At 44.0% G+C, this 24,519-nt stretch overlaps 1 protein-coding gene across 4 annotated transcripts in view; it reads right to left on the reverse strand.

Moving 5' to 3' along the window:
• Positions 1 to 932: 932 nt before the first annotated feature.
• Positions 933 to 24,519, reverse strand: part of LOC147025627 (uncharacterized) — a 37,835-nt gene continuing 14,248 nt past the window's right edge. For all 4 annotated transcript variants that reach the window (XM_085886822.1, XM_085886821.1, XM_085886820.1 and 1 more), the window contains 2 exons: positions 11,904 to 12,114; positions 933 to 4,372 (listed from right to left, as the gene is read on the reverse strand). In XM_085886822.1, the coding sequence (XP_085742948.1) occupies positions 4,094 to 4,372; positions 11,904 to 12,098 (474 nt within the window). In that variant the 5' untranslated portion in view covers positions 12,099 to 12,114 and the 3' untranslated portion in view covers positions 933 to 4,093. The remainder of the gene's footprint in view (positions 4,373 to 11,903; positions 12,115 to 24,519) is intronic.

Below are 24,519 nucleotides of genomic sequence, written 5' to 3' on the forward strand. Positions count from 1 at the left end.
GATGAGAGCATTAAGAGAAGTTTATCATTTTGTAATGGCACAAAAGGGGTATCTTAAAAAATATAAAGATTCAAATGTTTTGTTTGTCAATATTTTAGATGGGGATTATTGTGCAAAGAAAATTAAACTATTGAAGGAATTTGAGAATGAACAAATCTTTATAGGTTCAATGAGTGAGCTGTTCAACCCCCAGGTGTTCAATTCAATGAGGTTCAACCTCCAAGTTAAAAGGGGAGACAAATAAATATACCTTGGGATAAAAAGGGGGTTTATTTTTAGGGGGAAAAAAGGGAATCGCTGAAAATCCCCCATTCATTTACATGGGGAAAAGTGAGCCAGAATCAGTATTCTTACTATATATATATATATATATATATATATATATATATATATATATATATATATATATATATATATATATATATATATATATATATATATATATATATATATATATATATATATATATATATATATATACATCCGGGCGTAGTGGCGTGCGTCTGTAATCCGGCGACTCGGAGGCTTGGGTTGGAGGATCGCTTGAGGACGGGGGCTCTGCAATGGGCAGGGTGTAAAGCAGCCTGGAATCATGGCGAAACCCAAATCCTGATCCCTGTGTCGTAAGAGGCGACCAGGGTTGCGTCAGGAAGGGCATCCGGCGTAAAACCTGTGCCAAATCAGTATGCGGATCATAACGGATGATCCGCTGTGGCGACCCCTAACGGGAGAAGCCGAAAGATGAACAACATATATATACATATATACATATATATATACATATATACATATATACATATATATATATACATATATACATATATATATATATATATATATATATATATATATATATATACACACATATATATATATATATATATATATATATATATATACACACATATATATATATATACATATACATATGCATATATATATATATATATATAAATCTATGTAGCCATAAACACATCTGCTCCATGATAAATATATTTAATGAACATATAGATATGATTTTCAGTTCTGTGTATCCGTACAAAGGTAACAGAAGAAAACGCAACTTATACAAGAGAAAGAGCAATCAAAGGTTGCAGACCCTCACCAGGACTTCTTTTGAGTTGTGTATTTTTTTATAGGTTTTAGCGTAAATCCAATATGGCTGCCAACCATGTGACCTATGATATATGTGTGAACCTTTTGTTCCTCATGGACAGGCAGTCATACGTGTAAAGTTTCGCCTCGATCTGTTCGGCCATCTCAGATATATTTTTGAAGGATTATTATTATTTTTGTAAAGAAGAGTTTTGAAGGTTTAAAAAATCAAACAAACAATATGGCTGCCGAATCACGAGACCAATGACGTAATTAATTATTTTTCTGTGGACCATTTTATCATGACATGACCCTCAAAAATTTTTATACTAATCGGATGTGGCATTCCACATATGCAATTATGACGTCATAACGAGGGCACCTATGATGTCAAAAAAACAACAAAATCACACTCAATCCCCATGAGGAGCACTTGCTATGTGTGAGGTTTCAATTTTTTACTTTGTGCGGTTTCAGAGATACAGAGGTCCAAAGTTTTTCCGTTTTTCCAATGTGGCTGCCACACCACGTGATCTATGACGTCATAATTATTAAAACATTCCACATGAGTAGTCACACCAGTGGTGAAAACTTTGTCTCAATCAAACAAGCAGTTGTGGAGAAAAACACGAAAGTGTGCGGACAAACAAACAAACAAACAAACAAACAAACAGACAAACAAACAAATGAAAAATCGTGCTGAGCACGACACTTGGCGAATTAGTTGACCTTTCCGTGTGGTGGTCCAAGCTGTAATGTCATGGAATGTGTGGTGTTTATTTGTTCGTACAGTAATAAAATGACACGACGTCACAAATAACAATTATCAGGCGCGCGTTGTCATGGTAACGGCAGCAGATTGAAAATTTTCACAACTCATTTAAAGCCACCATGTGACATTCAACAACTTATCATCGGTGCTTGTGCCTTCATTCTGATCATAGAAAATATTTGAAAATACCTATGAACATTGCTTTTCAACCAGCTTTACGATCCCGTTATCAGGTTTGAAATATGTTATAAAACAAAAATATGTATTTTATATGTGTTTTTTTCATGTTTTGGGTGACCCTGACCTTGACCTTGGGTCAATTTCGATCAAACTTTGTACACATGTTAATATTACAAGCATATATAGACAGTATAAGTTTCAATATAATAAGTGCAAAACTGTTTGAGAAATAGTCATGTGTAATTCACAAAATTCCCCATTGGTTTATAATGGGCGATAATATAAAGTGATGCAGAATCCAGATCCTGATCTTGAACATCACCAAAAGTCACATATCCTTTTGCACTGTGGATTTCTATCAGCTGTTAAAATTTCATCCAAATCGGTTAAGAATTGTGACCTGTAGAACGAATAGAATTTTTATTAAATCACGCCAATAGCTAAAAACTTTGACGTCATTTGCTTGCGAAAACTGTGCACAATTTGTACTAACATGCATTTTAAAACATTTAGATATTCCATCGAAGTTTGTTTTGGCGTCAACAGGAAGTCGCTATGACTTCCGGTCACTGAGTTATGTCCAAAAGCTTGTTTTCACCTTTTTTTGACGTAACGTCGTGACGTTAAGTGCGATTATGACGTGATTTGATCCCAGACTATTTCATAAACATTGGCTATCACGTGTTAAAATTTGAGAACGATTGATTCAGTAGTTTTGGCTGCACACGAGCGTAAATTTTTTTTTTAAATGACGTCAAAAGGCAAAATTTTGACGTCATACGCTTGCGAAAACTATGCGTAATTTGTAATAAGATGCATTTAGTAATCATTTAGATATTTGAATGAAGTTTAATTTGGCGTCAACCGGAAGTCGTAGCGACTTCTGGTCACTGAGTCATGTCCAAAAATGTGTTTTCACATTGTGTGACGTCACATCGCGACGTTTAGTCCGATTAAGACGGGGTTTCGATGCGGACCGTCTCAGGTGGATTGCCTATCAGGTGTAAAATTTTAAGAACGACTGATCCAGCTGTTTGGGCTGGACAAGACCGGACAAACAAACAAACCAACAAACGGAACAGACCAACATACTTGACAAAATCGAAAATTTCGCCAAGTAACAAACGGACCCAAATGGAATACCCTCTCCTTCGGCGAGGGTAAAAATTTCAGATCTTCAAAGAATAGCGATCTATCGGAATCTAGAAGAATCCTTGTATTTATAGCCATGAGCGTAGGTCTTCTTCTTCGTTTGTATGCAGCACAAGGCTGCGGGGTGGCATCATTGGCTGAGGGCACAGCTGTGCCGCTGATGTCTGTCATTGGTGAGATGAGTGCAATTGAAATAACATGAAACTGAGTAATAAAGGAGCCGTATACACTCAAAAGGCCCTGCTGGTCTTCTCACTTCAACTTGATCGACTACCCTGGAAATCCTAAATACCATTCAGATTCCTCTTTATCCATATTTAGGGGGAACCGAGTCACCAAGCACAAAACTACCACTTCCAGTATTGACCACGGTGCCTACACAAGAAGCCAAATTATCAGTGTACACCATCTGTAGAGTGGAGACAACACCCACACCTTCACCATCACCACCAGCATGCTCACTTCGTGCAGCCTAAAGCCTGCGATTATTAAAACTTTCTGGGCAGGAGGAATGCACATGTCCACTCGTTCCACAGAGGTTGCAATGCACATCAGAGGTACACTGATCCCTCCAATGTCCTAGCTCATTACATCGTGTGCAAAGCTCTGTTGTGCACTCATTAATCATGTGACCAAGTTTGTTGCACCGAAAGCATACTCTTGGCTGTTGAGCATAAAAAACTGTGCCACAGCGATTCCCAATCCTGATCCCAGCAGGGATGTGGGCAATCGTGCCATCCTCTCTCTTCCTAAGCCTCACACTGTACTTCAAACTCCCACTCCAAATACCATGGTCATTCTTAACAAACCTGACAGGGCCTAGGATGTCGGCATAGCGACGCAGCCACACTTCAACATCATGAATGTGAATGGATTCATTGTTGAAATTTACCGTCACGTCTCTTTCCAGGGTTTCAGATAGAGCTCCGACCGCCCAGTCGAGCAGTGTACACAATGGCTGCTCACGAGCCCATCTCTCCCAAAACTCGGATAGCACTTCAGCAGTCCGGAAGGACACATAAAACCCTTGGCTAGATTGGATCTGGCAAAATATGTCCCAAGCCTCAAATCCCAGAATGTTAAACAAAACTTTTTGCGCAAAGGTGTTGCCGTCTGGGACAGGTAACTCGCCCACAAATCTGAAGTGAACACAGTTGTGATGGGTTGTGGTCCCTGCATATAATGAGGGTATGAGGGGGAAACAAAGGAGGGGAAAAAGTTAGGCAAAAACGGGTATGAATCTGTCATCTATTCTTTGAATAATGCCTTATCAAATAGATCTTAATAACAGCACCATTAATCTTATCGACTACTGTAGTTGTCTTCATTAGACGTCGATGTTATACAAATACTTAATAGAAATGAAAGATCCTGATGTTTCGATGCAAAGCTGTTTTTATTCGTTTCACAATTTAAGATGAGATTTCATAGAACTTTAGCATCGAAGAGAAGATGTCCGAGATGTTCGGATTTTATTCCCGAGGGAATAAGAACCGGGCGTGACAAAGGCGTACGTGTTGGTGTCATCCGGAGGCCCTGCATTGCCACACGAAGTTCGTTGGCGTAGTTGGTGGTGTAGGCTGAAGGGAAAGGTGTCATCGGACGCTGAGAAGAATTCTCCTGGGAGACGAAGCGGTTCACCGTACACTAGCTCTGTAGTGGAGCATCCAAGGTCGTCGTTTAGAGCAGCTCACATACCAAGCAAGACCAGAGGTACAACGCCCGTCCAGTGCGTGGGGTTGTATTGCGTTTCAGGGAAGACTTGAGTTGGTGATGGAAACGCTCCACCATACCATTTGCTGCTGGATGGTAAGCAGTGGTTCACACACGGTCAGTACCTTGGAGTTGTCAGCTCACGAAATAGAGCAGATCCGAACTGGCTACCATGATCTTTCGTGGCGGTTGACGGAACGCCAAAACGTGCAATCCACGTGTGGACAAAGGCCCTAGCGATGGTAGGAGCGGTGATGTCAGCTATCGGTGTAGCTTCTGGCCAACGGGTGAAGCAGTCAACACAAGGCAGTAAATAGCAGTGCCCATTCAAAGGTGGTAGGGGACCGACAAGATGCACATGGACCCCATCAAAATGCCGATCTTGTGTTGAAAATTTACCGAGTGGTGCGACAGTATGACGATGGATCTTGGACCGTGGCCCAACGGCACATGGCAGCGTTGATGCATGGCCAGACGTCACGTGTGGTGATGAATCGCTGGGTTGCTCAAATACTGTGGAGCTCTGTGTCCTCTTGTTGTGGTGTGGAAAGTGCATTCAAATCAATGGCTCATGTGATGGTAGACGACAACGCCAATACCTTGATGCGTGAGAGTGTCGGCTGCCGAGTTCACAATTTCTTTGATGTGCCGGATGTCGGTGATGAATTACGAGTTATAACTGAGTTGGCGAAGTGTGCGAGGAGAGTGAGAGTCTGAATAGGTACATAGAGCGAAAGTTAAATGTTTTTGGTCAGTAAGGACAGAGAAGAGAATAATCTGCACCTTCTCCTCGAGCGGATGAATGCATGAGTAGTCAACACTGTTAGGGAAAATATTCCTTTTTTGACAAATGGCCCTTGCCTCAGTCTGAGTAGGTCAAAGTGGTTGTTTTTTCCCCTCTACTGTTTCTTTTATTTAATTGTTGAGACCTAAGACCTACTTATAATCTTGTCTTTCCTTGCCACTTTGGACATTTGTTTAATTATTTACCACTACAAGATGACCGGTTTGATAAAACTGTACTTTCGCCTATATGCTATCAAAAAAACCCTCTCCACTCTCAAAAAAAAAAAATATATATATATATATATATATATATATATATATATATATATATATATATATATATATATATATATATATATATATATATATATGAGGGAGAGGTTCATTGAGTAGGGGGTACGAGGGTGAGAAGTGTACGGTGGATAGAATTAGAAATAAATTGTTCTCAAAGAAAAGGCTTGTCTGTGGACATTGGTTATCGGTGTCTGTGATTTTATAACGGAATTTTTAAACCGAATCGGCTAGATGTTTAAACCCTGCAAGTTAAATAGGATTCCACAATCAACAAGGAAGAATCCTACAACGATCACTACGAGGTTTGCCAGGAGCTACGAGGAAGAATCCTACAACGATTATCCGAGGTTCTGGAGAGAAATCCACATCAATGGGATAAACACTTATTTGACCCTTCCATATAATTATGCACCCTGTGTGACATGGGATGGAGGGGACGTAGGCACTGTATGCCTGAAACGAGGCATAGTGTTACATGACGGGATAACTGGGCATCCACTAAACACCTTTTTAGCAATATCTTCACAACATGCTAAAAGTATGAACAGAAGCAAGTGTTGGGTTTGTTCGCAGCTCCCCCACTCATTCAAGCATGGACTGCCCCTCTCGGCAGTCCCATTTTCACGGGAAGATATGTGTGGGTACCTGGTTCATAGACAGGCTAACCCAGTCCTATCTAGAATAGAAGGGACTGGAGGGCAAGTAAGTGCGAGAGTATGAGAGATAACAAGTAACTGGAAAAGGGGGGGGGGTACAAATATACCGACTATTGGCACTGGTACTATCCTCTGTATCAGGTGAAACGTAACTTCCCCTGATGACCACACTCCCCGATATAAGACAAATTTTGCCTCACTATCTCAGGGGGAAGGATTGGAGAAATACCCACTGCATTTTGAGGTGATAAATAGAGAAGTGGGAATAGTTTGCCCAGTAAGTCGAAAAGGAAATGGACCTTACTTGCGTAACTCAACATGGCTATGCTATGCCAAAGATGGGGAAGAAAAAGTAACCATTGAGGGATGAATTGCTGGGGCAAGGATAGATATAAGGATATGAACGAATAATCTCATGGAACCCCAGGCATCATGAAACGGTATATATATATATATATATATATATATATATATATATATATATATATATATATATATATATATATATATATATATATATATTGTATGTGGGAATAGGGCATATTCATGGTTACCAGCCGGGTGGACAGGATCTTCTTATGGAGGATATGTAATACCCCAAATCCGTATTCCTGACTAATCACCTTTCATGCCACAGAATAAACAAAAAAGATCTATTTCAGAGATTGAAAGATACTTCATGATAGCCTTTCCCTTTTATGCCATTGGGAAAGCTGCTAGAGAAATCATGAACCTGGCAGCCTCTTTCGAGAAGCTTGCAAATGAAACTGATGAGGGTTTTTCCCAAAGTAAATGCTGAAATGCTTGCCATACGGACAGTAGCTATGCATAATCATATCACCCTTGATGTCCTATTGGCTGCACAAAGAGGCACATGTGCAGTAGTAGGGTCGGAATGTTGCACCTATATTCCTGATAACTCAGAGGAGATTGACGATATGGCTGGGAAGATTAAAGCAGAAGTTGCCAAATATGATTATAATAAGGGATGGAACTTCAGGTCACGGTTGGAAAAAATGTTTGGTGGATGGGGAACATGGATACTCCACATATTGTTCATTGGGCTTATGATATTCATTGCTATTGTTGTCATCATAGAATGCATAAGAGCAATTAATCGGTGTGTGTGTGTGTGTGTGTGTGTGTGTGTGTGTGTGTGTGTGTGTGTGTGTGTGTGTGTGTGTGTGTGTGTGTGTGTGTGTGTGTGTGTGTGTGTGTGTGTGTGTGAGAAAATTTGCCACAGTAACAACAATGGTGGCACATGAAGTTTCCCTGGACCAACCATCTCCGAGCAACTATGGCGACCCTGAAGATCCAGGAGATCCAGAAACCCCAGAAAATAAAGAACCGAGTATAAAATTGAGTCGAGACACCGTGACAGTAGAATCGCATGGAAAATATGAAAGTACAGATACTCGTGCCTTTGGAACTGACAAAAACCCTTTTGAAAGAATTCAACAATTGTTGCTAAAGAACCAAAAACAGATGGATGATTGTGATGAAGAGATGTGGGACAATAGAGATATCTTTAAAACTGAAGGGGGAAAAATAATTTGATAGGCTTGCTCAAATAAAAGCTGATTAGAACAATTGAAAAGGCAATTGCCTATTGGATGTATATGTTTGGTGTGCACAGGGTTCTTTTCTTCCAGATCGCCTGGTCGCCCAAACTCTGTGGAATGAGACGGCATGGGGAGGTGGTGGCCCCCGAGGGTTTCATCCACTCGTTAGGGTGTTGACCCACCACAGAGCACGAATGTGGGTGATGCAGTGGAAGGAAGCCTGCCACTAGCCGATGAAAATTTAGATTTTCTGTAGGTTTGTCCTTACAGAACAAACCCTTAGGTTGTTCTGTATGAACAAAACGGGGGACTGTGGAAACTGAATTATTACTTGAATTTATGATAAAGTAAAATACCAATTAGCTTTAGTTTCATGCCTTGAGAAATAATTTAATAAATATATGCTGGGAAAACTAGTAAAGAGCAGAATACACACATTCCGCAGATGTTTATAACCTTGCAAAACTTTATCTGTCTGATGACTATCTGAGCTTGCAGCAAGAAATGACCATCTGACACCCCCTCCCAGGGCTATTAGCCCCCCCTCACCCAACACCCCCTCCCAGGGCTATAAGCAAGCTCCATAAGACCAATTATCCTTCTATGTTGCAATAAAAAAATCCACAAAGTTCCATCTGTTGTTTTGACACACACTGGTGAGACTACATATATATATATATATATATATATATATATATATATATATATATATATATATATATATATATATATTGTTGCGGACCGGGTATCGGCTGCGAGCCCAACCACTAGATGGAGCAGTAGAGTCGGCTCCGCCGAACGCCCGGAACTTATAGGTCGTCACCCCGGACAACTCCGGAGCCGACGGGTCCTTTATCGGACCGAAGTTCGCCAATAGGTCGACCACATGGGGTAAGGTCGATTTCCAATTTCAATTTACCTAAATACCCACGTCGTCTAAACTACCGGGGAAATTCACCCTCGACGGAACTCGTACGAGTTGAGCTGTTAGCGTGCCCGACCCGTGCGTAACCCGAGCGGATGCTTGCCGAAGCCCCGTCGGTCCAAATGTACTTATACAGCGGTCACAGCCGATATAATTCACCAACACGCATCACGCTAAGCCAATGGAAGAAACACAGAAACGAGCTGAAACATTTAACAAGAGGGGATTTATTCACAATAATAATTAGGGAACGAGGGGAGCACGTAAGAAGCAGAGCTAACCGAATATAGAGATGCAAGGCAATTCATGTACAAGCAAGGAGCACTTATACAATTCCTACTTACTAGACTGGTGCCACACACACACACACACACACACACACACACACACACACACACACACACACACACACACACACACACACACACACACACACACACACACACACACACATGCACACCCAAAAGAAACTGTGGCCACAGCCTTTATTGAGGCCTCCAGCTCGGAGGGAAAGGCGAGCTGAAGACCAGAGCCTGCCTCGGACCTGTCCACCTCGTGTGGTTTGGGCGAGCCGATTCGAACCAGGCACCAGCGAGAGGCGAGCAGAATCCAGACACCGGTGAACCGCGATCAACCTCCTGAGCTCCGCTCGGCGCTCGTCCTGGCAACCAAGCCTCTCCTCCATATCCCAAACTGTTGAGAAGGCAGGAGGTTTCTCTGCCACCTCTCCGAGTCTCCGAATTGAACATCAAAGCGAGGGCTGATAACTCCACGCTTGTTCAACCTGCCCGTCAGATCGACCACAACCCTGCCTGCTCGATGGTCATCAACTATCTCAAACACTCGCTAGTTCACCGACAGAGAGACGGCGCGCACCACTTGCGGTTCTTTTGGAGGAAAAATCCCTCAAGCTCCAGCTCTTGATCATGAGGAGGAGCAGGAGGAGGACCTTCTCGGTCCGAACGCGCCGCACCCTTATTCACCCTGTCTCGGGGGGGGGGGGGACGCCTCCGCCCTCCCCGCTCTCCCTTACTGGATGGTTTTGGCACGCAGAATCGCTCGTCGCCCTGCCACTGGCCAAAACGAGCGGCAAGTCCGTTGATTGGTCCGGGGCGTGGTGACGTCACGCGGACCGCCTTTCTCAACCACGGAGCACGGTCTGATTGGCTGAGCAGGGGCCACCTCACCCGTAGCACGCTGATTGGTCGAGGGGCCGCCGCGAGGCTCCTCCTTGAACTCCGCCCACCAAACAGGCAGAGGAACATTATTCTGCATGGGCTACGCCCACCAAACAGCCAGAGGAACTGTATTTTGCGTGGGCTCCACCCTCGTACGTGCTGACACGCACACAGACAATGGCGTTGGTCAGAGTGAGGTGAAGGTGATGCTGGCGTTGTCGTAGTTATGAGGGGTATAATAATGAAAGAAAACCCTGACTATCAAAGTAACTTCGCAGGGCACGTACATTTATTCACCCAATAGACACGGGACGGGGACCCTAAGTAAGAAACACATACTTACCGACATAACTGTTCTATAGGACCTGTATGTTGAGTGCAGTAAGCTTCCAAATTCATAACTATATATATATATATATATATATATATATATATATATATATATATATATATATATATATATATATATATATATATATATATATATATATATATATACATATACACAAATATACACACATGCTATATCCGATGTAGAGTTAAGTCTTTGGCTTGCAACATTGTTGCAGGCTCAACTTCCTCTTGTTCACAAGAGTGTCTTTTATTTGTTACTGAATAAAGAGCTTGTATTGAACTAAAGGTTTTCTGTCTTGAGGTTGCGAGAAACTGCCCCCACAGAGCCTCGTGAGTGTAGGAGGCCAACTGGCCGACCACGTGCCTCGTGGTTGCAACAGGTTGATCAGCATCTCAAGGAGATGGGGCTGGGCCAGGCATCTGCCTGGGGGATGGCCAGACGGAGACCCCTGGAGTATCGGCGGAAAGTGGACACAGCGACGGGCTGCTCCAGCGCATGCTCCCATACCTGACCTGACCTAATGGGCTCGTGGAATGAGCAGCTTATTACATTATTTGTTGAACAGCTTATTCCCAAGGGCACTGGCTTTTGATGACACCAGTCACTGAGTGGATCATATTATTTTGTGGATATGACGGCGAATTGGCCCACTGGTGACATGCCATTTCTTGCTTCTTATTGAACTTATGACTATAATCACCTGTACTCAAGCTTAACAGCTTATGGGACACCGCTCAGACTGGACAAAGTCATCAACCTTTAGCAGTGAATAGAAGTTGATAATTCATTTTTCCATAGATTCTTCACCATTGAGAGATGGTGCCAACACAATATACAGCATTGATTTTTCAAAACGTGATGGAAGAGTTATGACAAAGCTAAGTGGATGAATTGGTTTGGTCACAAGAACAAGGTGATAATATTTTGGTTCAGGTCTGGATCCGAGTGCCGTTCTAGTTTCAACTTGTTTTTCTACCTGAATTTTGCCCAAGTGATGGAGCTATTGTGTTTAGAAACCGACCCCGAAGTGTATATGGGTCATGGGATGACTTGGTTAACTGCCTTTGTTTTGGTTAAAAACACATTAACATTTGGTTAAATGGCATTCTGGAGTTGTGCTCGGAAAGCCCGATGATAAACAACAAACGCATCAAGTAACTTACTTCCTGGTCGCACATTGATTGATTCATTTGCTCTTTATCTTCTACAAATCTGGATTGCACCTCGTCTCTCACCTTGTCTCGCAACTTGTCTCGCAACTTGTCTCGCAACTTGTCTCGCAACTTGTCTCGCAACTTGTCTCGCAGTTTGTCTCGCAACTTGTCTCGCAACTTGTCTCGCAGCTTGTCTCGCAGCTTGTCTCGCAGCTTGTCTCGCAGCTTGTCTCGCAGCTTGTCTCGCAGCTTGTCTCGCAGCTTGTCTCGCAGCATCCAACCAAGATTCCCTCTGCAAATACAAGAGCAAATTTACCTTAACAAGGTGAATGTATGGCACAGCAAGTGCATGTATGGCACAGAAGTTTATGGTCACCAATGTATTGCATGCATAGGGTATTTAAAATGGTTGTCTTTAACAAACTAACTAAACCGGAAGTTGAATTTTTACTTTAATAACATATTTCCATAATACATTTCAGAAACCTTGGACACCGAAACAATGTGGATGTGTGGCAGGCACCCCCCGTTTGTCAGGACCTTTGCAACAAGTGCTGATGTGTAACAGGAGTTGATGGCTCCATAACAGAGTTGCTATTTGTGGACATAGTCAAGGACCGCGCTCAATATTGTTGCGAATTTGGAAACCTATCGAACACAACATACAGGTCCTATAGATCAGTTATATCGGTAAGTATGTGTTTTATAGATAGCTTCCTTTCCCTTGTCTAATGGGTAAATAAACGTTCGTGCGCTGTGAGTTACTTTTGAGAGTTAGGATTTCCTTTTATTGGAAAGCACAACATGCAACGACAGCAATGGGTTACTACAGTTCTGCAGAGAACAACGACAACCCTCTGCCCGGGATTCTCCGCGTGCCGAGTGGGGGAGGGGTCGAGCCGCGCTGGAGCGCAAAAAAGGGGAGTCAGTCAAATGGGACAGGAGTCTGTCTGGCTGGTCTTGGTTGTCATCATCGTCTTTGTCCTCCTCCTCGTGATAGAGAGCCTGAGGAGCCGCAGAAGCTGGTCTGGAGCCTGGGCAGAAGCTGGTCTTGGTCGTCGACGTCATCTTTGTCCTCATCACGATCGAGAGCTCGAGCGACGCCAGTCCCCGCAAGAACCGCAAGGGTCGCTCGCCGGTGTCCGGGTTCGGCTCGCCTCTCGCCGGACCGAGTCAGCTTGAAGATCACATGAGGTGGACAGGTCCAAGACAGACCCTGGTCTTCAGCCCGGCTGTCCTCCGGGATGGAGGTCCGAATAAAGACCATTCGGTCCGATTCTTTGGGTGTGTGTGCATGTGTGCATCCGTGGGCCCATCTGCTAAGTAATGAATTGTATAAGTGCTTTTTGCCTGTTATGTATATACGTGTATTTATTATAGCGCGGCGAAATTGCGCTGTTATTTTATTGGCTATTCTGTCCTGTGTCTTCTGTCACACTTTTTTACACCGTCAGATGTGCGCCCATTGGTCAGTTTCGTGATGACGTCATTTGTTTTCTCGTCCCATTGGTCGAGGCGCCTCCGGGTCCGCGCTGTCGACCAATGGACGCACGATCACGCAGGGAGCACGCGGCGGCACTGTGACTTCGAATCGTAAATCAACGTTTGCTTACGTTTCCTACGCCGTCAAAAACGTTCGTCATTTAATTTGGGCACCGCAGAGCAGTTCCTGATGTCTTACTTCTAGTTCTAACTGCAAAATTGTTTCATCATTCTTCACCTAGACTTTTACTGCCCCCAGCCACGCGATATCGAATTATTCGCTTCTTGTTAATATTCGGTTTCGCTCTGCCCTTATGTGCTCCCCTCATCCCCCCATTGTAAATAAACACCCCCATTTGTTCAATGTTTCAACTCTTTCGTGTCCATTCCTTCATTGACTGAGCGTGCTGCGTGTTGGAAAACTAGCCAGGCCGTTGCCGTTGTAACGGGATATTTGGGACCGACGGATCTCGGTGATCAAACCGCTCGGATCACACACGGAACGGGTACGCTAAGTGGCTCATTCCGTACGGGAGCCATCAAGGGTGAATTTCCCCGGTAGGTTGGACCACGTGGGTATTTAGGTAAATTGAAATTGGCAATCGACCCCACCCCACGTGGTCTGTCTATTGGCGAACTTCGGTTCAATAAGGGACCCATGCAACTCTGGAGTTTTCCGAAGAAGTATGATCTGAATTCCGGGCGATCGGTCGAGCCGACTCTACTGCTCCATCTAGCAGTCGTGCTCGCGGCTGACGCCCAGCCTCATAACAATATAACAGCTTTGGTGAGGCGGAGGTGTCTGAGATGCGGCTTAGCTGTTGCAGCTTCATGCGCTTTGTCGACGATCTCAGCTTGGTGCGCTTTGTCCCTTCCACCATGCATGGATGAGACCAAGCTTCGGTGGGATCACGTGTGGTGATGGTAACCACATGACCAGTGGCAGTGGCACGCCATATCTGGATGAGCGGAGATGTCCCTGGGTGGGATCGGGTGAACCCACAGAAGTGCAGGGGGGAACGGAGCACGATTGAGACTGCTTGGTCCATGAGTCGTGGTTCCTTGCAGGGTTGGAGATGGGTGCGTCGGGACCGGGAAAGGCTCTGTTCAGTGTTAGAGACTCACGAGTGGAGATGACGACCGGTGGCAGCAGCACGCATACACATCGTAATTATCTGTACACATGCAGGGTTGTGACTGTACATGCACATGAATCATGATTAGACATACGTAATCTCACACACACAATTTTTATTTATTTACTTGTATGCAGCCTGTGGCTGCTTGGCCGCATCATTTTCTGGGTGTGCGGTTGAGCCACTGATGCAGTGCCCCCTGTTACCAGTAAGATGGGACTCATTTTGCCAACCTTGGAAGGATGACAGGCTGAGTCGAGCCCACCTGGTATTAATTCAATGGAAAGGCAGGATTTGAACTCAAAACCCTTAGATTTTAAGGCAGCCACCTTAACCATTAAGCCAACACCAGGCTTGTACACATAATGTTTTGTGATTATACATACGACATGTGAAACATTGTACATATTGTTATGTGGAATGGGGAGAGATCCAAAACTAGGCTGTGGTAAGTGTAACATGGTCCGTGTGTTTTGAGTAGGTTATATTGCCAGGTAACACGTACCTATCAGAGTAAGTTGTCTTGTAAAATATAACGCCGAGGAGGCAGCGTATGTAATCTATCAACAAGGTAGACAAGTAAGGTTGTAAAATGTCTGACCTTCTGTTAGGCAAGGCCAGGCAAGGAATCGGAAGTTTCAACACACATTGAAGTGGCTCGGTAGGGCCGTCACAATTTGTCTCGTCAATGTGTGCAAGGCATGGCAGCAAAATGGGCTGTGGAGCCTGGGAAAGACCAAAAGACTTCTTTTTATTGGGGCTTTTCCGTGAGCGGGACGGCCCGGAGTATGGACCTCCGACAATAATCGGAAAAACCAATGACGGGGCCTGCGACAGGAAAAGGTGGTCCCAAAGAATGGAGGGCAGGCCAGGGGACTGGGGGTGAGGAAAGAAGGTACACGGAGTCACGGAGGTTGTAGCTGAACTTTAGACCATTAATAATCTCTCACCTTACCTCTGCTTGGCCGCCATATTTTATCTCCTGGTTTTCCACAGCATTTTCTTCTCCTGGTTTTCCACTCGGTATTGTCGGAAGAGACATCTGCCTGCCCATTGCCTCTTGTGTGCGTTCCCCCACCCGATTCGGTTTTTATTGAATGATCCTTGGGGAACGATACCGTAAGTTAACATATCTGAATGCAGTAAGAGACCTTTTCACAAATCTGCGGAGGCATTGATAAATCTTTCGATGCTAATAGTGGGGGGCGGGGGGGGCAAGTGGACACCTGTAGGATTTTCATGATGAGAAGGTGCCACCTATTTTAATTCATTATCTAGGTACCAAAGTACATGAAAATGCATGTTGCCATTTTTGGAAGTTTGGCAGACGGCAGCCATCTTGGATTTCAAAATGGCCGATGTTTTGCCACTATTTTTCGCTTGGTTAGTTTCAATGAAAGTATTTTATCTCAATTTTGAAAGCAAAATGATAGGTTTTCAATGTTGCTAGCACTTCAAAATCAATGTAAGTAATATTTTGTTCAAATTACATATGATATCACCCATCCTGAAATTCAAAATGGTCGCCAAAAAGTTACAAATTGCATTAAAATTTAAGGGCATGGTCCGATCAACAGCTTCATCCTAACATTGACCCCCAGATTTAACCGGACGTGGTATAAATTTTGATATGAGATTAAAGCTGCTATTCTTCTCATTGACCCTGTGAAATTGTTGGGCTGCAAGATGCTTAGTTTGGATTTTTTACACCAAAACTTGCTTACTATTGGTCAAGCGATTAGTTGAACCACAGTATTCTACGGGGCTTGCAAATGAACATTTTTAGCTCTCTTGTCAAAACGATTAAAATACCAGCATGGAACTTCACAGGTGGGGTAGTGTTGATGTGTTGATGTTTTAAGGGAAATGTTGATGCTTTACGTGTTGATGCTTTAAGGGAAATGTCACCAAAATCATAGCCATTGAACACTAGGTGTACTTCACCGTAAGTATTATACTTCCCTCAGAAACGTTCAATGAAGTGAGAAGCCAATTGAGAGCATGTTTGCACCCACTCCGGTTTGTCCAATGCCATGTGCTTATGGATGTAGTAGAGGCAGCAGGTAACCCAGATGCTGCCCTCTATAGCTAATTTATTTGTTACGGATACTCAAAAGGGCCAATTTATTTAATATATTATTGTCTGTTAGAAGTAGCATCCCAAAGTTTCTGAGAAATAAGAAAAAAAATACTCTATTTCAATGGTTTAAGAAGAATATTTAAATAAATAAACAGCTCATTTCAAATAGCGGCCATTTTGAAATTCAAAATGACCTTATAATTATTTTAAATATGCATACAATAAATCATAATGTCTCTCCTATTCATGTTCACTCATATTATGGGATAAAATTTTGATATTATTTTTAAAATATGAGCAATAATTGTATTCATTGAAGAAAAAAGCATGATCATGGCAGCCATTTTGGAATTCAAAATGGCCGCCATTTGACACAGATCCAAAATTAGCAACATCAATTTTCCTGTTCCTAGACATATGTAGAACATTTCTAAATAGGTGGCAACTTCTCATCATGAAAGTCCTACGGGCCCATTGTCTAGGACTCATTTCTCATTGAATCTCTGAGGACCACTTGCCCCCCCCCCCCATTGTCTAGGACTCATTTCTCATTGAATCTCTGAGGACCACTTGCCCCCCCCCCCCCCACGATCTGGTGCCGCGATTCTCTGCTCAGAATTAGCTGCATACGCTCATTTTATAAGCCCCGGGTGAGGGGAAAAGCCAACCATCGGATCAAAAGAAGCTCCCTATTGGTTGATTGCGGTCGGAGCCATGCCCCACCAGGCCCTGAGAGCGAAAGATGGCTAGGTTGCTGGCCAACAGGGCACGCACAACAGCTCCTGACTTTACATGGGGCCGTGGTTTCTGACGGCACTCTCTGGATCCGAATGTGTGCTGACCTTCATTCAAAAGTTGGATTTTAGGGATATACCGGCGCTAGCCTTAGGTCCTTAAACCAGCTCCAGCACATGTTCGCGCTTTGAGTTAAGATCCGAAATAACCCGACCTACATCTCCTCCGTATCCTTCGAGGCTGTGGTAAGAGTTCGATGAGAATGTGGCAGTTGAGGCGGTTATGTAGGAACAGAAGCATATTGTAGAATTTGTAGTAAAGTAGCAGTATGTTGTGGCATTGTGGGGAAGAGGTGGAAGTTCCTTGCAATGAGATTGTGAGTAATGGTGGCGTTTGTAATGGAAAATCGAAGTGTGGGTTGTTGCAGGAATTTTAGTAGTCATATGAAGTGATTGTGGTGAGTGTGGTATAGTTTGGTGAGCAAAATGAAGGTCTGAGGGGAAATAGTGGTTGGGAATTGGTGCGAAGATGCAAATGAGGCGCTCGTGGTGCAGTTGTCTTAACTGATTTGCGTGTGTGCTTGCTTGGTTACAAGTAAGTCTTTACTGGTTTGCATGTGTGCTTGCTTGGTTACTGGTAGTCTTTACTGATTTGCGTGTATGCTTGCTTGGTTACTGGGAGTCTTTACTGATTTGCGTGCGTGCTTGCTTGGTTACTGGTAGTCTTCACTGATTTGCGTGCGTGCTTGCTTGGTTACTGGTCGTTTTCACTGATTTGTGTGTGTGCTTGCTTGGTTTGTGGTAGTTTTTACTGATTTGCGTGTGTGCTTGCTTGGTTACTGGAAGTCTTCACTGATTTGCGTGCGTGCTTGCTTGGTTACTGGTAGTCTTCACTGATTTGCGTGCGTGCTTGCGTGGTTACTGGTAATCTTTACTGATTTGCGTGCGTGCTTGCTTGGTTACTGGTAGTCTTCACTGATTTGCATGCGTGCTTGCTTGCTTACTGGTAGTCTTTACTGATTTGCGTGCGTGCTTGCTTGGTTACTGGTAGTCTTTACTCATTTGCGTGTGTGCTTGCTTGGTTACTGGTAGTCTTCACTGATTTGCGTGCGTGCTTGCGTGGTTACTGGTAATCTTTACTGATTTGCGTGCGTGCTTGCTTGGTTACTGGTAATCTTTACTGATTTGCATGCGTGCTTGCTTGGTTACTGGTAATCTTTACTGATTTGCGTGCGTGCTTGCTTGGTTACTGGTAATCTTTACTGATTTGCATGTGTGCTTGCTTGGTTACTGGTAGTCTTTACTGATTTGCGTGTATGCTTGCTTGGTTACTGGGAGTCTTTACTGATTTGCGTGCGTGCTTGCTTGGTTACTGGTAGTCTTCACTGATTTGCGTGCGTGCTTGCTTGGTTACTGATCATCTTCACTGATTTGCGTACGTGCTGGCTTGGTTACTGGTAGTCTTCACTGATTTGCGTGCGTGCTTGCTTGGTTACAAGTAGTCTTTACTGGTTTGCATGTGTGCTTGCTTGGTTACTGGTAGTCTTTACTGATTTGCGTGTATGCTTGCTTGGTTACTGGTAGTCTTTACTGATTTGCATGCGTGCTTGCTTGGTTACTGGTAGTCTTTACTGATTTGCGTGTATGCTTGCTTGGTTACTGGTAGTCTTTACTGATTTGCGTGCATGCTTGCTTGGTTACTGGTAGTCTTCATTGATTTGCATGCGTGCTTGCTTGCTTACTGGTAGTCTTTACTGATTTGCGCGCATGCTTGCTTGGTTACTGGTAGTCTTCACTGATTTGTGTGCGTGCTTGCTTTGTTATGCTTAATCCATACTTATTTGTGTGCGTGCTTTCTTGGTTACTGGTAGTCTTCACCGATTTGTGTGCGTGCTTGCTTGGTTACTGGTAGTCTTCAATGATTTGCATGCATGCTTGCTTGGTTACTGGTAGTCTTCACTGATTTGCGTGCGTGCTTGGTTGGTTACTGGTAGTCCTTCACTGATTTGCGTGCGTGCTTGCTTGGTTACTGGTAGTCTTCACTGACGTGCATGCGTGCTTGCTTGGTTTGTGGTAGTTTTTACTGATTTGCGTGCGTGCTGGCTTGGTTACTGGAAGTCTTCACTGATTTGCGTGCGTGCTTGCTTGGTTACTGGTAGTCTTCACTGATTTGCGTGCGTGCTTGCGTGGTTACTGGTAATCTTTACTGATTTGCGTGCGTGCTTGCTTGGATACTGGTAGTGTTTACTGATTTGCGTGCGTGCTTGCTTGGTTACTGGTAGTCTTCACTGATTTCCGTGCGTGCTTGCTTGGTTACTGGTCGTTTTCACTGATTTGCGTGCGTGCTTGCTTGGTTACTGGTCATCTTCACTGATTTGCGTACGTGCTTGCTTGGTTACTGGTAGTCTTCACTGATTTGCGTGCGTGCTTGCTTGGTTACTGGTCATCTTCACTGATTTGCGTACGTGCTGGCTTGGTTACTGGTAGTCTTCACCGATTTGCGTGCGTGCTTGCACGGTCACTGGTAATCTTTACTGATTTGAATGCATGCTTGCTTGGTTACTGGTAATCTTTACTGATTTTTGTGCGTGCTTGCTTGGTTACTGGTAGTCTTTACTAATTTGAATGCATGCTTGCTTGGTTACTGGTAGTCTTGACTGCTTTGCATGCATCTTCACTGATTTGCGTGCGTGCTTGCTTGGTTACGGGTAATCATTACTGATTTGCATCTGCACTTGCTTGGTTACTGGTAGTCTTCACTGATTTGCGTGCGTGCTTGTTTAGTTACTGGCAGTCTTCACTGATTTATATGCGTGCTTGCTTGGTTACTCGTAGTCTTCACTGATTTGCGTGCATGCTTGCTTGGTTACTGGTTGTCTTTCCTGATTTGTGTGCGTGCTTGCTTGGTTACTGGTAGTCTTGACTGCTTTGCATGCATCTTCACTGATTTGCGTGTGTGCTTGATTGGTTACTGGTTGTCGTCACTGATTTGCGTCTGTGCTTGCTTGGTTACTGGTAACCTTCACTGATTTGCGTGTGTGCTTGCTTGGTTAATGGTAATTTTTACTGATTTGCGTGCGTGCTTGCTCGGTTACGGGTAATCATTACTGATTTGCGTCTGTGCTTGCTTGGTTAATGGTAACCTTCACTGATTTGCGTGCGTGATTGCTTGGTTACGGGTATTCATTACTGATTTGCGTGCATGCTTGCTTACTGGTCGTCTTCACTGATTTGCGTGTGTGCTTGCTTGGTTACTGGTTGTCGTCATTGATTTGCGTGCGTGCTTGCTTGGTTACGGGTCATCATCAGTGATTTGTGTGCGTGCTTGCTTGATTTCTGGTAGTCTTTACTGATTTGCGTGTGTGCTTGCTTGGTTACTGGTCTTCTTCACTGATTTGCGTGCGTGCTTGCTTGGTTACTGGTTGTCGTCACTGATTTGCATTCATGCTTGCTTGGTTTCTGGTAGTCTTTACTGATTAGCGTGCGTGCCTTGGTTACTGGTAATCTTTACTGATTTGCGTGTATGCTTGCTTGGTTTCTAGTAGTCTTTATTGATTGGGCGTGCGTGCTTGCTTGGTTTCTGGAAGTCTTTACCGATTTGCATGTATGCTTGCTTGGTTTCTAGTAGTCTTTACTGATTTGCGTGTATGCTTGCTTGGTTTCTGGAAGTCTTTACCGATTTGCATGTATGCTTGCTTGGTTTCTAGTAGTCTTTACTGATTTGCATGTATGCTTGCTTGGTTTCTGGAAGTCTTTACCGATTTGCATGCGTGCTTGCTTGGTTACTGGTAGTCTTTACTGATTTGCGTGCATGCTTGCTTGGTTACTGGTAGTCTTCACTGATTTGCGTGTGTGCTTGCTTGCTTACTGGAAGTCTTTACCGATTTGCGTGTGTGCTTGCTTACTGGTAGTCTTTACTGATTTGCGTGCATGCTTGCTTGGTTACTGGTAGTCTTCACTGATTTGTGTGCGTGCTTGCTTTGTTATGCGTAATCTATACTTATTTGTGTGCGTGCTTTCTTGGTTACTGGTAGTCTTCACTGATTTGTGTGCCTGCTTGCTTGGTTACTGGTAGTCTTCAATGATTTGCATGCATGCTTGCAGTTACTGGTAGTCTTCACTGATTTGTGTGCCTGCTTGCTTGGTTACTGGTAGTCTTCAATGATTTGCATGCATGCTTGCTTGGTTACTGGTAGTCTTCACTGATTTGCGTGTGTGCTTGCTTGCTTACTGGAAGTCTTTACCGATTTGCGTGTGTGCTTGCTTGCTTACTGGTAGTCTTTACTGATTTGCGTGCGTGCTTGCTTGGTTACTGGTAGTCTTCACTGATTTGTGTGCGTGCTTGCTTTGTTATGCGTAATCTATACTTATTTGTGTGCGTGCTTTCTTGGTTACTGGTAGTCTTCACTGATTTGTGTGCCTGGTTGCTTGGTTACTGGTAGTCTTCAATGATTTGCATGCATGCTTGCTTGGTTACTGGTAGTCTTCACTGATTTGTGTGCCTGCTTGCTTGGTTACTGGTAGTCTTCAATGATTTGCATGCATGCTTGCTTGGTTACTGGTAGTCTTCACTGATTTCCATGCGTGCTTGCTTGGTTTCTGGTAGTCTTTACTGATTTGCGTGCGTGCTTGCTTGGTTACTGGAAGTCTTCACTGATTTGCGTGCGTGCTTGCTTGGTTACTGGTAGTCTTCACTGATTTGCGTGCGTGCTTGCGTGGTTACTGGTAATCTTTACTGATTTGCGTGCGTGCTTGCTTGGATACTGGTAGTCTTTACTGATTTGCGTGCGTGCTTGCTTGGTTACTGGTAGTCTTCACTGATTTGCGTGCGTGCTTGCTTGGTTACTGGTAGTCTTCACTGATTTGCGTGCGTGCTTGCTTGGTTACTGGTAGCCTTCACTGATTTGCGTGTGTGCTTGCTTGGTTACTGGTCGTTTTCACTGACGTGCATGCGTGCTTGCTTGGTTTCTGGTAGTTTTTACTGATTTGCGTGCGTGCTTGCTTGGTTACTGGAAGTCTTCACTGTTTTGCGTGCGTGCTTGCTTGGTTACTGGAAGTCTTCACTGATTTGCGTGTGTGCTTGCTTCGTTACTGGTAATCTTTACTGATTTGCGTGCGTGCTTGCGTGGTTACTGGTAATCTTTACTGATTTGCGTGCGTGCTTGCTTTGGATACTGGTAGTGTTTACTGATTTGCGTGCATGCTTGCTCGGTTTCTGGTAATCTCTATTGATTTGCGTGCATGCTTGCTTGGTTACTGATAGTCTACTGATTTGCGTGCGTGCTTGCTGAGTTACTGGTACTCTTCACTGATTTGCATGTGTGCTTGCTTGGTTCCTGGTAGTCTTCACTGATTTGCGTGCGTGCTTGCTTGGTTACTGGTAATCTTTACTGATTTGCGTGCGTGCTTGCGTGGTTACTGGTAATCTTTACTGATTTGCATGCGTGCTTGCTTGGTTACTGGTAATCTTTACTGATTTGCGTGCGTGCTTGCTTGGTTACTGGTAATCTTTACTGATTTGCGTGCGTGCTTGCTTGGTTACTGGTAGTTTTCACTGATTTGCGTGCGTGCTTGCTTGGTTACTGGTCATCTTCACTGATTTGCATACGTGCTTGCTTGGTTACTGGTAGTCTTCACTGATTTGCGTGCGTGCTTGCTTGGTTACTGATCATCTTCACTGATTTGCGTACGTGCTGGCTTGGTTACTGGTAGTCTTCACTGATTTGCGTGCGTGCTTGCTTGGTTACAAGTAGTCTTTACTGGTTTGCATGTGTGCTTGCTTGGTTACTGGTAGTCTTTACTGATTTGCGTGTATGCTTGCTTGGTTACTGGTAGTCTTTACTGATTTGCATGCGTGCTTGCTTGGTTACTGGTAGTCTTTACTGATTTGCGTGTATGCTTGCTTGGTTACTGGTAGTCTTTACTGATTTGCGTGCATGCTTGCTTGGTTACTGGTAGTCTTCATTGATTTGCATGCGTGCTTGCTTGCTTACTGGTAGTCTTTACTGATTTGCGCGCATGCTTGCTTGGTTACTGGTAGTCTTCACTGATTTGTGTGCGTGCTTGCTTTGTTATGCTTAATCCATACTTATTTGTGTGCGTGCTTTCTTGGTTACTGGTAGTCTTCACCGATTTGTGTGCGTGCTTGCTTGGTTACTGGTAGTCTTCAATGATTTGCATGCATGCTTGCTTGGTTACTGGTAGTCTTCACTGATTTGCGTGCGTGCTTGGTTGGTTACTGGTAGTCCTTCACTGATTTGCGTGCGTGCTTGCTTGGTTACTGGTAGTCTTCACTGACGTGCATGCGTGCTTGCTTGGTTTGTGGTAGTTTTTACTGATTTGCGTGCGTGCTGGCTTGGTTACTGGAAGTCTTCACTGATTTGCGTGCGTGCTTGCTTGGTTACTGGTAGTCTTCACTGATTTGCGTGCGTGCTTGCGTGGTTACTGGTAATCTTTACTGATTTGCGTGCGTGCTTGCTTGGATACTGGTAGTGTTTACTGATTTGCGTGCGTGCTTGCTTGGTTACTGGTAGTCTTCACTGATTTCCGTGCGTGCTTGCTTGGTTACTGGTCGTTTTCACTGATTTGCGTGCGTGCTTGCTTGGTTACTGGTCATCTTCACTGATTTGCGTACGTGCTTGCTTGGTTACTGGTAGTCTTCACTGATTTGCGTGCGTGCTTGCTTGGTTACTGGTCATCTTCACTGATTTGCGTACGTGCTGGCTTGGTTACTGGTAGTCTTCACCGATTTGCGTGCGTGCTTGCACGGTCACTGGTAATCTTTACTGATTTGAATGCATGCTTGCTTGGTTACTGGTAATCTTTACTGATTTTTGTGCGTGCTTGCTTGGTTACTGGTAGTCTTTACTAATTTGAATGCATGCTTGCTTGGTTACTGGTAGTCTTGACTGCTTTGCATGCATCTTCACTGATTTGCGTGCGTGCTTGCTTGGTTACGGGTAATCATTACTGATTTGCATCTGCACTTGCTTGGTTACTGGTAGTCTTCACTGATTTGCGTGCGTGCTTGTTTAGTTACTGGCAGTCTTCACTGATTTATATGCGTGCTTGCTTGGTTACTGGTAGTCTTCACTGATTTGCGAGCATGCTTGCTTGGTTACTGGTTGTCTTTCCTGATTTGTGTGCGTGCTTGCTTGGTTACTGGTAGTCTTGACTGCTTTGCATGCATCTTCACTGATTTGCGTGTGTGCTTGATTGGTTACTGGTTGTCGTCACTGATTTGCGTCTGTGCTTGCTTGGTTACT

Source organism: Eptatretus burgeri, chromosome 6 (assembly GCF_056783735.1).
Source record: "Eptatretus burgeri isolate ZD-2024b chromosome 6, Ebu_testis_v1, whole genome shotgun sequence".
Classification (NCBI taxonomy): Eukaryota; Metazoa; Chordata; class Myxini; order Myxiniformes; family Myxinidae; genus Eptatretus; species Eptatretus burgeri.